At 34.6% G+C, this 15584-nt stretch overlaps 1 protein-coding gene and 1 long non-coding RNA gene across 7 annotated transcripts in view; one reads left to right on the forward strand and one right to left on the reverse strand.

Moving 5' to 3' along the window:
- Positions 1–15584, forward strand: part of EXOC6B (exocyst complex component 6B) — a 717372-nt gene that overhangs the window by 92517 nt on the left and 609271 nt on the right. For 5 of the 6 annotated variants that reach the window (XM_082356334.1, XM_082356335.1, XM_082356337.1 and 2 more), the window contains 4 exons: positions 170–217; positions 1897–1987; positions 2100–2145; positions 14922–15126. In XM_082356334.1, coding sequence (XP_082212460.1) covers positions 170–217; positions 1897–1987; positions 2100–2145; positions 14922–15126 — 390 coding nt within the window. The remainder of the gene's footprint in view (positions 1–169; positions 218–1896; positions 1988–2099; positions 2146–14921; positions 15127–15584) is intronic. The other variant, XM_082356339.1, reaches the window with a different exon arrangement.
- On the reverse strand, positions 3137–14911 carry LOC309611688. Its single transcript, XR_014234676.1, has 2 exons — positions 13269–14911; positions 3137–12950 (listed from the first exon to the last, which is right to left on the reverse strand). It is a non-coding gene; the product is annotated as an uncharacterized lncRNA (long non-coding RNA).

The raw sequence follows: 15584 nt of genomic DNA on the forward strand, positions 1-15584 counted from the left end.
GTAGAAAAGTTGATATAATTTGATCCCAAGAGAACACCACTAAACCAAAATGTGGTGGAATATGGAAACAATCTGAATACCTATTCTTAGTCTTTTCATTTAAAATTTTGATCTTATCCAACTATTATCTAAGTGTTTTTTATGAGTTTAAATTGTCTTCTCTCCACAGAATCAAGTGACGGATACTAATAGAAAACTACAACATGAGGGAAAGGAAGTAAGGCCAGTTTACCTTTTGAAAAAATGTTTTCTGTTTCCTGTCATTCTCTTTGATAACTGTGTTCTTGATTTAGTGGCTTGTAAGACCATAAGCAGCATGTTGGAGGAACTTGGACATTATCATTGCTTCTCCTAATGTTTATCTGAAGTAAATGAATATAGCACTAGAAAGCTTAATGAGAGTACGTAGCCTTCTTCCTTAGCTGTGTTTTTAAATCACTTAAGTAGTCATAATATGGCCAATGCTGTTTCCTCTGCCTGGAATGTTCTTTCCCAAATGTTTACCTACTTCAGATCTTTGCTCCTCACATGTTACCTCCTTCATGAGGCCTTTTCTAACCACCTTATTTAGAATTGCAGTCTCACTTTCACCCCTTGTATTCTTTTTACCTTTCCTGCTCTATTTTTCTCCATTGCACCTATCATGCTTTGATATTATACATTTTTCCTTATATGTTTGTTTTTTGTGTCTCCTTCCATTAGAAATTAAGTTCCATGAGGTCAAGTTTTTTTGTTTTTTTTTTTTTTAACTGCATTGCCATATCCCCTCTACCTACCTAAACAGTGACTGGCACAACATGAATATGCATAAGTATTTGTTAAAAAAAAAAAAAAGAATCTGATTCTGTTAATTGATATACTCATCATTTAAATCATCATAGTTTATAAGATTATTTTACATCCATTTTCTCACTTAATCCTCATGGCAGACCTATGACAAAGTCAGGACTGGTATTATCACTATTTTATTGATTAGGAAACTAAAACAGATGATTTGCTAAAGTTTACATAGTAATTGGCAAGGCTGGGACTAAAACCCAAGTTTTCTGACTTATAGTCTATTACTGTTCTCTGTATCATGTACCTTCCTCATTGCCTAATACTTATTTAGTGTTTAATTTTAATAATCTTTAAGATTAGCCTTTGATCGTCTTATCAGTAACTTAATCAGGACCATTCCCTTTTTTCTTTTTTGCATAGTATCTAAGTAGATAACATTTTTAGGAAAGGGTATGGGATAAATACTATAAGAGGCCATGTAGATTATTGCTTTTTAAAAGTTTGTCTCACATATTTTAAGTTTTTGCAAAGAATGCAGTTTCTTCTAGTTTTACTGTGGTATGACTTCAGATGGAAGACTTTAAAATGCTGTGAGAAGAAGAGTGAGATACTCTTCATTAAACTGGAACTCTTGGAAAAGCCACAACTTCTAACTGTGTGGTTTATTTGTTGAAATACAGATTTAGTTGCAGATTATTTTCAAGATTCATTTGAAGCTGCATAGGAAGGACTGTTTTCCTCTAGGAGTCTAGCACTGATGACAGAAATATAGGATCTTCTTAGAAGATTGATGAAATCATAAATCATGAAGAGTCTGAATAGGGTGTGGAGCAAATCTGCACTTTTTTTCTTTTCTCCTGGATAGCCCCTGAATTTTAAGATTTCATTTCACCTAGCCTTTTCTAGTGTAGTATGTATGCATCTTGGGGAGAAAGTGGGAAACCATACAGGGATGTTTTACTGGTTGAGAAAGGCAGTTCCGTAGTCCACTTGGCAGGTCTTAGTATGAAACTGTTTGGGACTTTCTGATGAATTGAACATAGGGTGGAAAAATGTGACTGAAAGCTTTTTATTTACAGCTGTTGGCATAATTCAGTTTTTTTCCCTCTTGCTAAGCTGGTAATAGCAATGGAAGAGCTGAAGCAGTGTCGACTACAACAGAGAAATATTTCTGCCACTGTTGATAAATTAATGCTGTGTCTTCCAGGTGAGGAACTGGAAATAGAGTAGAATTCTTGATGCAATTCCTTTAGCTTTAATTAGTCTTTTCACTTTCTCTAAATAATGCTTGTGTGCTCTTTTTCCCCTTCTCTTTCAAGTCCTGGAGATGTATAGCAAACTGAGGGACCAGATGAAAACTAAAAGGTAAGATATTTTTTTGTTGAATACTTTGTATTATCTAAAATTTCTGTTATTTAGAATTTTTTTAAAAGTCCATATTTAGCATAACTTTTCAAAAAATAATTGTCCATATAACATCTTCTCTCGCCTTTTGTATATCTATTGATTCATCCTGAGAGTTATTTACATATGCTGATGTATTTTGTCATGTATTATGTTTAATAAAAAACACTACACGCAGTTTGATTTTTAGAAGACCCAGCTTTTTAGGGGGAAAAACATGTAACTGTTTTAGTGATAGTTAATTTGAGAAACATGCTTTGGTTTAGTATTATAGTAGAAAAAATAGTTACTGGTTTTGCTGGGGTGAATCAGTCAGGGTTCTCCATTGAAATAGAACCAGTGTTGTGTGTGTGTGTGTGTGCAGAGAGAGAGAGAGAGAGTGATTTTTTTAGCAGATTGGTTCACATGATTATGGAGGTCCAAATCTGCATAGTAGGCTGATAGGCTGGTGTCAGGGAAGAGTAAATATTGTTGCCTGAGTCTGAAGGCAGTCTGCTGGCAGAATTCCGTCTTCCTCTGGGGAGTTTAGTCTTTTTCCTATCAAGGCCTTTAACTGATTTAATGAGGCCCACCCACATTATGGAGAATATTCATCTTTACTCAGTCTACTGATTTAAGTGCTAATAATCTCATGTAAAAAATACCTTCACAGAAATATCCAGAATAATATTTGACCAAATCTCTGGGTACTATGGCCTAACCAAGTTGACATATAAAATTAACCATCACAAGGGGCAAGGTCAAGGTTAAGTTCAGAGGAGTCTTTTCCTGTGTGTTATTTTCATCTGGTTTTATTCCACAGGAAACTTGATAGTGACTCTTTGGCTCTTCTTCCCAAACTAGAGTAAGCACCTCCATCCTCTCTGCCCTGGAGTACCCTGTGGTATGATGGGGGTATGTGAAGCTATAAGATAAACAGGACACATCTTCCTGGAATGTTAATTTTACCTAGTTTTGAGGGAAAAAGTATGGAATTAAAATGTATTTAATACTGAAATAAGATTAAAAATATTGTGAATAAAAATGATAAATTCTCAAGAATTTTAAAGTTAAAGCATGAGGCATCAATATTTTTTGAATTTCTTAAGATTATTTCCCAGACTGCCTTCTCCCTGGGAGGATACATTCATATAAGAGAACATAGGTTGAACAGTATGAGAAATTCTGTTCAGTGAGATAGAAAGTAATATTATTTCCCTGATAACCTTTTTGTGAAGTTCTAAAATTATAGAAAATTACAGAGATTAAAAAAAAACTTCAGTATCAACTTCTCTGAATTAACAGATAGCAACAATTCCAGTTTTGATTCATATATATGTAAATATTTATGATATATATATAAACACATATGGACAGAAAGAGGTAAAGATGTACATTTAAAAAAATTATAGATAAAACTCATATCCCCTTCCTCAGTCCTGTCCCTTTCCCTACTCTGTTGGGGAAACTAGTATCATAAATTTGGTGTGTCCTTCTAGTCCATGTTTTTAATATCCATAAATCATATGTTGTATTTTGTGTTTTTAGAAACATTTACATGAATAGTTCTCAGTCCTTGTGTTTTTGAGATTCATTCATTCAATAAAAATGAATTGAGTACTTACTGTGTTGTTAGGCATTGCTATTAGTGCTGGGAATATAGCTCTGAACAAAATAGACAAAAATATCTGCTGTTGTGGGGCTTACGTACTAGTGGAGAGCTTTTTAAAATTTATGTATAGAGATCTAGTTCACTTATTTTAATTGCTGTATAGTAGTCTATTATATGAACAACCCACATTTCTCCTCTTAATTTGAGTGGCTGTCATAAGTACTGTTCACCAGTATTTCTAGCTCAACCTTTTTCTGGCACAAAGAGTAGGTTTATATGTCTTGGGCTCCTTTGAGCTGTATCAACACTGCACACTGAGTTGCCCTCCTATATTGTATCCTCCTTACTCTACTTGGGCTCTAATACCCTGTGTTATGCTTCTGTCTTGCCTGAATGCCCTCCTCATCCCTGTTTGGCTCTGACACTCCATGCAATGCTCCCTTCCTATACAGACAGTCTTATCCCACTAGGTCCCTTGTATCCCATGCTGGTCCATCTTACCCCTCACCCACCAGTATGAATGCTCTCATTTATTTAGCTCTTCTTTAATATTTTTCAGCAATGTTTTTAGTTTTTAGTGAATAAGTCTTACATATCTTTCGTCATATTTATCCCTAATTATTTTGTATTTTTTGATGCTTATTTTAAGTGGTATTGCTGGGGCTTCCCTGGTGGCCCAGTGGTTAAGACTCTGCCCTTCCAATGCAGGGGGCATGTGTTTGAATTCTGGTCAGGGAACTAAGATCCCACATGCTGCAGTGGCGCAGCCAAAAAAAAAAAAAAAAAAAAAAAAATAAATAAATGGTATTGCTTCTTAAATTTCAATTTTCAGTCATTTATTACTAGTATACTATTAAATTTGTATATTTATCTTGTATTCTGCAACCTTACTAAATCACTTACTAATTCTAGTAGCATTTTTGTGTATTCCATTGGATTTTCTATGTAGCTGATTATCTTGTCTAAAAATAAAGACAGGTATATTTCTTTCTTTCCAATTGGGATGCTTTCTTTTTGGTTTGTTTTTCTTGTTTTATTGAACTGGCTATGTTGAATAGATTATTTCCCAGACTGCCTTCTCCCTGGGAGGATACATTCATATAAGAGAACATAGGTTGAACAGTATGAGAAATTCTGTTCACTGAGATAGAAAGTAATATTATTTCCCTGGTAACCTTTTTGTGAAGTTCTAAAATTATAGAAAATTACAGAGATTAAAAAAAACTTCAGTATCAACTTGTTGAATAGAAGTAGTGAGAGTAGATATCTTTGCCCTGTTCCTGATCTTAGGGGGAAAGCATTTAACCATTAAGTCATATATGTTAGATGTAGTCTTTTTGTACATGCCATTTAGAAGGCTGAAGAAGTTCCCTTCTATTTCTAGTTGTTGAAAGTTTCTATCAGGAATGAATATTGTTTTTGTCAAATGCTTTTTCTATGTCAGTGAGATGATCATATGTTTTTTAAAATTTTCTTTTTTAGTTTATTAATATGATAAATTGTATTGAATGTTAAACCAAACTTGCATTCATGGAATAAATCCCACTTGGTCATGGTAAATTATCCTTTTTAATATGATGTGGTATTTGATTTGCTAAAATTTTGTTGAGGAGTTTTGTATGTATGTTCATGAGAAATACTTGTCTGTAGTTTTCTTTTTTGTAATATCTTTGTTTTTGGTATCAGATTAATGCTGGCCTCGTGAATAACTTGGAAAGTTTTCCCTCTTTGGTTTTCCAGAAGAATTTGTGTAGTGTTGGCAATTACCTTCCTTAAATATTTGGTAGAATCTAACAGTGAAACCACTTGGCCCAGGAGATTTGTTTGTTTTTGGTGAGAAAGTTGTTAACTACAAATTTAATTTAAAAAATAAATACACGGCTGTTTGCATTTTGTGTTTCTTGAGTAAATTTTGCTTATTTGTATCTTTCAAATAATTTGTCCATTCATCCAAGTTTTTGAATTCCTTAACAAAAGTTATTCATGATATTCCTGTATTATTTTAACAGTGTAGGATCTATAGTGATACTTTCTCTTTCATTGCTTATGTTGATAATTTGTCTTTTCTCTCTTTGTTTCTGTCTCTGTCTCTGATTATTTTGGCTAGAGGTTTGTCAATTTTATTATTTTTTTGAAAATAGTAATTTAGGTTTTACTGAGCTTTTTTCCTTGTTTTTCTATTTTACTGATTTTCGCTGGTATCTTTAGTATTTCCTTTCTCCTGCTTACTTGGGGTTTAATTTGCTCTTACAAATTGAAGTATAGTTGATATACAATGTTGTGTTAGTTTCAAGTGTACATCAAAGTGATTCAGTTTTATATATATATATATATTTCTCACAATATATATCTCATATTTTCTTTATCCATTCATCTCTTGATGGACACTTGGGTTGCTTCCATGTCTTGGCTATTGTAAATAATTTGCTCTTTTTTTAGCTTTATTAGGTGGAGGCCTAGGGCATTGATTTTGGTTCTGTTTTCTAATGTAGCCATATAAAGCTGTACATTTCTCTCTAAGCAGTGCTTTGACTGCATCTTACATGTTTTATGATGTTGTGGGGGGTTTTTTATATTTATTTCAAATATTTTCTAATTTTTTTGGTAATTTTTAGAATTTCACCAACTATTTAGAAGTTCATTGGTTAATTTCTAAATATTAGGGGATTTCCCAGATTTATCAAAATTGATTTATAATTTCACTTCACTGTGTTCATAAATGTAAAATATATGATTGCAACCTTTTATATTTTTTGAGACTTGTTTTACGCCCCAGCATATGGTCTGTTTTGGTGAAAATTACATATACACTTCAAAGTAATATATATTGTTATTGAGGAGAGCATTCTTTAACTGTCATTTAGATATACTTGGTGTTGTGCAGGTTTTCTCTATCCTTATGATTTTGTATTTGTTATTTGTTGACAGAGGAGTGTTGAAGTTGCCTATTATAACTGGATTTGCATATGTCTTCTTTCTGTTCTTTCAGTTTTTGCTATGTGTATTTTGAAGCTCTCTTATTGGATGCATATACATTAAGCATTGTTGTATCTTCTTGATGAAAGGACCCATTTGTTATTATGGAAGGTTCTTCTTTATCCCTGGTAATATTCTTTTTTTCTGAAATATGTGTTGTTTGGTATTAATGCAGCCAGCCACTGCTGCTTTCTTTTTAATTTTTACATTGTCTGTTTTTAATATCCTTTTTTCTAAAATATTCTTAACAGCTTCATTGAGATACAGTTTACATACTTTTCACTTCATTCATTTAATGTATACAATTCAGTGGCTTTTAGTGTAGTCAGAGTTTTGTGACCATCACCACAATCAATTGTAGAATGTTTTTATTCTTCACAAAAGAAACTCTGAGCCCCCTGGCCATCAGCACACAATTTTCTCCCTGCTCCCCTTGCCGGCTACTGGGAACTACTGATTTACTTTCTGTTTCTTCAGATTTGCCTATTCTGGACATTTCATATAAATGGAATCATATATCGTTCTTTGTGATTGGCTTCTTTCATTTAACATAATGTTTCCAAGGTTAATCCATGTTGTACCATATATCAGTACTTCATTTCTTTTTTTTAATTAATTAATTAATTAATTAATTAATTAATTTTTGGCTGCGTTGGGTCTTCATTGCTGTGCACGGGCTTTTTCTAGTTGTGGCGAGCGGGGGCTACTCTTCGTTGTGGTGTGCGGGCTTCTCGTTGCGGTGGCTTCTCTGGTTGTGGAGCACAGGCTCTAGGAACGTGGGCTTCAATAGTTGTGGCATGTGAGCTCAGTAGTTGTGGCTTGTGGGCTCTAGAGTACAGAGTAGTTGTGGCGCACGGGCTTCGTTGCTCCGCGGCATGTGGGATCTTCCCAGACCAGGGCTCAAACCTGTGTTCCCTGCACTGGCAGGCGGATTCTTAACCGCTGTGCCACCAGGGAAGTCCCATCTCTTTAATTGCTGAATATTCCACTGTATGGATTTACCACATTTTATTTATCCATTCATTAGTTGATGAGCATTTGGCTTTACAATTGTGGGTTTTTACAAATAATGCTGCTATGCAATTTTGTTTACAGGCTGTTGTATGGACATACGTTTTCATTTCTCTTGGCTATATACACCTAGGAATGAAATTTTGCTGGATCATGGTAACTCTGTTTAACCATTTGAGGAACTGCCAGACTGTTTTCCAAAGCAGCTGTGCCATTTTACCTTCCCCCCAGCAGCATATGAGGATTTGATTTTCTGTACCTCCTAGCCAATACTTATTACTGTCTGTCTTTTGATTATGGCCATCTTGGTGGGTGTGAAATGCTATCTCGTTGTTCACCTTCATTTTGAAATATATTTTTGATGGGCATATAATTCTAGGTTTATAGATTCATTAGTTCTTAAGATATCATTTTTTTGTCTTTTGGCTTATGTAGTTTCTGAGGGAGAAGTATATGAACAGCCTTAACTTTTTTGTCACTCTACTTAATGTGTCTTTTCTTCAGCTGTTTAAAAACTTTTGTCTGTATAATTTGTTCTCAGCAATTTGATTTTGATATGTTTTGGTGTAAATATGTTTGTATGCATGAATATGTGTGTATATTTATACTGCTTGTGGTTTGTTTAGTTGCTTGTTTTTTTTTGAAATTTTCATAAATCTGGAAGATGTTCAGATATTATTTTTCCAAACATTTTTTTTGTCCTTTTTCCATCCTCATTCTGAGACTTCAGTTATATCTATGTTGGACAACTTCACATAATCCCACAGGTGACTTGAGGATCTTCTTTTTCTCCAGTCTTTTTTCTCTGTGCTTTATATGGGATAGATTTTATTGCTGTGTTCTTTCTTTTTCATTGTCTAATCTTTTAATCTCATCCAGTGAAATTTTCATTTCAGATGATATATTTTTCATCCTTAGGAGTTCCATTTGGTTTTTTATGTTTAATTTCTTTTGTTATTTTTGCATCTTTTAAAAATACCTGTAACAGAGCTCTAATTTCTGTTTTTATGTACTTCTTTGCTAGTTCTGTCACTTCTGGTATTTTGGATTTCTCTGAAGATTATTTTGTTTTTCCTAGTTACAGGTCATTTTTTTGGTTCTTATCATGTCTTGTAAGTTTTGATTGGATAATTGTCATTATATTATGTTGTTGAGTGTCTGGATTTTGGGGAGCTTTTTTTTCTTAGAGGGTGTTGGTCTTTGTTTTGGCGAACAGTTTAGTTGATTTCAGATCCACTTGATCCCAATCCCATCAGACCCCGTTTTTAAGCTTTGGTAGGCCCTCCTTCATTCCAGGGGTTGCTCGGAGTAGTATTCATCTACTTTGAAAAACTCAGAAATACCCAGGGACTCTTCACTTTGGCTGTTCAGAGTTCAGATGTTTCTCTGTCTTGTCTGAGCTCCTTGAGGTGTTTATCTTACATCTTGCTGCTGTCTTTCTGTCTCTCCTTCCTTGCCTTCTCTCCCTCCCTTCTCTTCCTTCTCTTCCTTCCCTCCCTTCTTTATGCCTGTTCATGCAGAATTTCACTTTTTCTGTGCCTGGCCTAGTACTTAGCAAAGACTCAAGGGAACCCTTATGTAACTTTCTGCATTGCTTCCTTTTTTTGGGAATTCTGCTGCACAACCTTAAGTTGCATAAGTTTTCCTGAACTCCTATCTCTGATGCTAAGTCTGCTAAGTTGTTGGGCTCTGTTTGGGTTTTCTCTGACTGTGTCCATGATCTAGAAATCACATTCAGGCAGATAACCCAGATAACTATTTTTTATTTTATTTATTTCTTTTTTGGCTGTGTTGGGTCTTTGTTGCTGCCCGGGCTTTTTCTTGTTGTGGCGAGCGGGGGCTACTCAGCGTTGTGGTGCACGGGCTTCTCATTGCAGTGGCTTCTCTTGTTGCGGAGCACGGGCTGTAGACACATGGGCTTCAGTATTTGTGGCACGGGGGCTCAGCAGTTGTGGCTCACGGGCTCTAGAGTGCTGACTCAGTAGTTGTGGTGCCCGGGTTTTGTTGCTCAGAGGCATGTGGGATCTTCCCAGACCAGGGGTTGAACCCATGTCCCCTGCATTGGCAGGCGGATTCTTAACCACTGTGCCACCAGGGAAGCCCCCCAGATAACTATTAAATTCACCTTGTTTGTTTCCCTTTTTTCAGAGATCACAGTTCTGTGTTACTTGAAGTTCACTATGTGAAAGCAGTTGTTTTATGTATTTTAGCCAGTATTTTACTTCTTAAGAGTGAGAGTTCATGTCTGTTCTTTGTTATTCCTTAATGGCTGGAAGCCTAGTTATTTTTTTTAAAGCTATAAATACTCATTATACTACTAGGTTTTATGTTCCCTGAGGAAAGATATCTGACCATCTTTCTATCTCTAGCACATAGAAGGGATTAAATATTTCTTAATGATGCTCTTTAATTAGGAAAGACACTAATATTTTCTGTGTGGAAAGCTTTTGTTTTATATTCTTATCATACTCTGAATTTAAAAAATTTCTCATGGGTAGTTGTAATCCACTTTGAAAGATTACTTATTAGAATTTAAAAAAACCATCATTGTGAACGAGTTCCATACCATGACAAAAAAGTACCAAAATTTAATTTGCCTAGAATCAACATTCATCTTCTCAGGATAGCATTCAACCATGTCTAAGTTATTCTGACCTTAAGTTATCCAATTTTTAGGATTATTTAGACATCTTTTCCTGCCTTATTTAAAAAAATTTCTTACTTTTAATTCATTTACTTTCTTTCTGCTCACATCTCTATTAGGGAGCCTGCATGTGGTGGGGGGAGGGGGAGAGCTAGCACATTTGGCTTTTGATTCAGTTTTAATGTTTAGAGGTTGTCAAAAGTAATGTCAAAATCTTGTTTTAGATTTCCACGGCCCCTGGAAATAGAATTTTTTTCTTTTGGTGTCTGCTATAGAGGTGTTTAATTGGCTGTCATTCTTTAACCTGTCACTGATATTGAAGTACACTAGAAATTTGAATGAATCTTATTGATCTGTTATAGTTGGAGTATGAGTATGTTAGGGAAAGGACAATGGGGAAATAAAGTAACATTCTTTATTGCCAGAAATCACTGGGTTTTGTACTAATTAGCCTTGAAAAATGTGGAGTTATTTGACAGACCAGATGTTTTCACCATGCAGCCATGTGTCTCGTCAGTGAATGTGCCTTGTGTCTGCAGGCAACATTGTTAGATTTTTCTCATTCTATAAACAATGTTCCAAAATATAACTAAACCCTAAAGTGTGTTTATCTTTTTGGCTTAATTTCTAGGTTTATATCCATTCTAAAGTTTCTCTCTAGAGGAAATGCATTTTATTGCGCATAGCTCTTCGTACCTAATTGTAGTATAAACACCATTCTGTTTATACTAAACCATGTGAATGGTATTGTTTATGAGTCTGTAAAATTTTAATAAAAGCAACCATTTCAGATTAAACTATATTTGTAATTTTATTTCTTAATTTAGGGGAAATAAATCTTTCTTCCCTTCATTTATTTGGACTAAGATTTTGATTTTTGGAACACAGGAGGGAAAAACATAAACAAAGAAAACAAGTAAATCCAACCTCTAATCTTTAGTGTTTGTGGTATTACGTGCATTGGAGTAAGAAGAGTTTAAGTATCTCCCATGGAATTCATTCTTAAAACCTAAAATAGAACTATAAGTCTTTTACTTACAGGATCAAAACTGAGTTTTTCCTATACTAAATATATTATGGGAAATGTGGAAATTAGGAAGTTAAAAACATGAAGAAGAAAACTGTTACCCATAATGTTTCTATCCAAAGGAAAGAAAAATCATGGTTAACATTTTTGTATATATTTTTTTAGTCTTTTTCTGTGTACTTATGTTTGTGTGTGTGCTTGTATTTAGTACTGTGTAGCTCATACATACATACATATTCATAATTTACACATGTATAAGTATTTGTAATTTTGAAAAATGTTATGATCATACTTGTAATTTCAATGTTTTTGAAATAATTTTCACTCAACAACATTGTAAACACTTTGCTGTTTTATTATTCTTTGCGTATACATATATACTACATGGATATATCATAATGCATTTAACCAATTCCTTGTTAATAGACTTCTAGATTAGTTTTTTATTTGTTAATATAAATAACTACCGTTCAAGAGGCTTATACATATTTTTGTACATGTAATTTTTTGTGGGGGGGAATGCAACTGTTTAGAATATTTGGTGAAATTTTTCATTGAAAACGTGTATTATTAATATAAATATGTTTACCAGCAGGCTGTGAATTCTCATTTATTAAAACCCCTGATAATAATATCCATTATTTTTTAAGAAATCGTTGGCAGTTTGAGTGACAAAATTATATTTTTTATTTTCATTTCTTCACATCAGTTCAACTTTTTTTTTTTTCATGTTTGCCTTTTTGGGGGCTCTTTTGTGAGTTTTCTTTGTTCAATGCTTAAAAAAAAATCCCTCAAGTTTATATGTTACAACTAATCCTTGCCAGGTTGTTGTTTCCTCTTTATTCTTATTCTCTTTTTATGTATAACTTATTTTGTTTTTACCTGTTCAACTGTATCAATCTTAGTTTTATTTGTTCTCTTACGCTTATGGAAGCTTTCCTACCTATCAGATAAATATTGTCCCTATTATTATTATGAAATGTCCTTCTGTGTTTCCAGCAATATTTGTTGTCTTAAAATCTAATGTGTCTGATATTAATATAGCCATTCAAGCACTTTTATGGTTACTTTTGGGGTATATCTTATTCTAGCTTTTACTTAAGTCTGTTTGTATCTGTGACTCTAAAGTGGGTTTCTTGTAAGCAACATATAGTTGGATCATGCTTTTTATTTTATTTACTTATTTTTTATTTTATTTTAGCCGCACTGTGCGGCATGCGGGATCTTAGTTCCCTGACCAAGGATTGAACCCATGCTCCCTGCGGTGGAAGCACGGAGCCTTAACCGCTGGAATGCCAGGGAAGTCCCTGGATCATGCTTTTTAAATCCTGTCTGACAGTGTCTGCCTTTTGATTTGCATGCTTATTAGTCCATTTGCATTTAATATAATTATTAATATGGTTGGGTTTTGCTCTTTATTTTCTATGTTTTTCATGTCTTTTTTGTTCTTATTTATCTTTTACTCCTTTTTTGTATTAAATATTTTGTAGTATACTATTTTAATTCTTCCGTAAACCCTTTTTTTTTTTTTTTTAGAAATTCACGTTCTTTTATTTATTTATTTATGACTGTGTTGAGTCTTTGTTTCTGTGCGAGGGCTTTCTCTAGTTGCGGCAAGTGGGGACCACTCTTCATTGCGGTGCGCAGGCCTCTCACCATCGCGGCCTCTCTTGTTGCGGAGCACAGGCTCCAGACGCGCAGGCTCAGCAATTGTGGCTCACGGGCCCAGTTGCTCCGTGGCATGTGGGATCTTCCTAGACCAGGGCTCGAACCCGTGTGCCCTGCATTGGCAGGCAGATTCTCAACCACTGCGCCACCAGGGAAGCCCCGTAAACCTTTTAATGTTGTATTTTTTGAGGTTTTTTTAGAGGTTACTCTGTGGATTATAATCTGCTTCTTCATTTGTCACTGTCTACTTTAGGTCATTGCTCATGTAGTTTTGATATAATATATAGAAGTAGTTTTGCTTCAACTTAGCTCCATTTCTTCCCTCTTCTTTTGTGCTATTATTGTCATTTATATTATATCTATATATTTTATAAACCCAACAATACAGTGTTATAATCATTGCTTTAAAAAATATTGTCTTTTACTGATAGTAAAAGAAGAAAAGAGAAAAAAACCACATTTATTCAGTCTTTTATATTTAGCATATATTTACTCTTTCCTATGTTCTTCATTTTTTTCCCTCTGAATTCAAGTTACTATCTGCTATCATTTCCTTTCTGACTTTCTTTAGTGTTTCTTGTAAGGCAGATCTGCTAGCAAGGAATTGTCTTAGTCTTTGTTTATCTGGGAATATAATTCATTTCATTTTCATTTTTAAAGGCTAGTCATCAGCTAATGATTGGTCCTGGGTGCTCAAAGAAACTTGAGCTGAGAAAGGTGTCTACCCTTTGTTAGTGGACTTGTATGTGGGTTAGGGAGTACATTCAAAATTCAGGCAAGTTTTCAAGTCTGCTGAGCTTTCATATTCTGCCAAGCCTTCTCCTGTGTGCAGGCCTGCAGTCTCCTAGTCAGCCAGGGATGTGTGGAGTGCTTAGGCCCTTCTATGTGTCCCCTGCATTTGTGCACAGCTTCTCAGTCAGCTAGGGATATTCAGAGAGCTATCAGGTTATTCTGTGGGTCTCTTTATTTCCAGGACTTCCCTGTTAAGTTTTTGGTTAGTCCTCCAGTCTGCTCTTTGTTCCAACCTAGACGAACTTCAGGCCAGTAGAGCTGGAGGTTCCCCCCACTCTCTTCCTTTTTTAAAATGAGTTTGCTACTTTTCCTAACAGCACCACTCCATATAGGATTTTCACCCTCTGCTCCAAATCATGTCAGCCCCTAACGGCAGAGAAGCTGCTGATTTTCCTGACAAGCCATAACCAATGATGGGGAGAAGGGAGGTGGAGAGGGTGATGGAGGTAGCCCCAGGCAAGAATACCACAGAGTCCCTCTCTATTTAGCAGTTTTCATGAATAAACCCTTCTTAATTTGTTGTTCTCCTTTCCAGAGTCCTTTCCAATTTCCAGAGTCTTGAAATGGTTGTTTGGGTCAGTTTTGTCTAGTTTATATTTGCTTTTTGGGTAGAAGATTTGCTAAGCTCTTCTGTGTGCCATAGTTGGAAGTCTATCCTTGGGTACTTTATTTTATAGGATGATTTTTGTGGCATTGATATGATCATTTTATATTTCCATTTATTTTTTTTTTCCTAGCAATGGCCTTTATTCTTTATGTAATGAATTTCATTGGTGGATTTTCAAAGTTTTCTGTATTCTTGGGAAAAATCTTTTTTTGATTATAATTTATTAAGTCCTGTAATATATATATTGATTTTTAATAATTTGACATTAATTTTTCCATTGACGTTTTTATTGAAACTTAATCCTGGATTTGTCTTAATGTACAGTGAAAACTAATTCAGGCTAGAAATTTTGCCTGAGGAATGTATCTGTGGCCCTAAAGAAGACTGAGTTGAGCTAAAGGTCATGCAATTCCTTTTATAGGCATTATCCTGCACTGAAAACTCTGGAACATCTAGAGCATACCTATCTGCCTCAAGTAAGCCACTATCGATTCTGCAAGGTGATGGTGGACAATATCCCCAAGCTTCGAGAAGAAATTAAGGATGTTTCTATGTCTGATCTCAAAGACTTTCTGGAGAGTATCCGCAAACATTCAGACAAAATTGGAGAGACTGCCATGAAGCAAGTAGGTCTTGGGTTTATGATAGGTTGGCCAATGACTTTGCAAGTATTCTGTTAAACACAGATTTCTTTTTGCTAGATGTCTTAATTGTTTCTTGTCATTTTAGGGAAGTCCTTCATCTTTATGGGAACACATGATTTTAAAATATCTTTTATTTTCTTAGCAGAGCAATGAATTATTTACTAGTATATTGTTTTGCTCTGTGAATATTCAGTACATACTGTGATTGACTGTGATGGTTTATATTGGTGCTTTGAAGAGGCTTTTCTATTTTTTGAATACTTTTCTTGACTTTGGGTATGATTTGAAGCCCAAGATTTTTTTTTCCCCCAGGATTTTTAAAAGTTCTCTTTCTAGTTAATGAGCTAAATTGTGCTGCAGGTACCTCTGGTTGATTATTTGCTATGTAAGCAAGATGTCATGTTATATATGAATATTTCTGTAATTGTTATTTCTGATAT

Source organism: Balaenoptera borealis, assembly GCF_965194805.1.
Source record: "Balaenoptera borealis genome assembly, chromosome: 15".
In the NCBI taxonomy this organism is placed as follows: domain Eukaryota; kingdom Metazoa; phylum Chordata; class Mammalia; order Artiodactyla; family Balaenopteridae; genus Balaenoptera; species Balaenoptera borealis.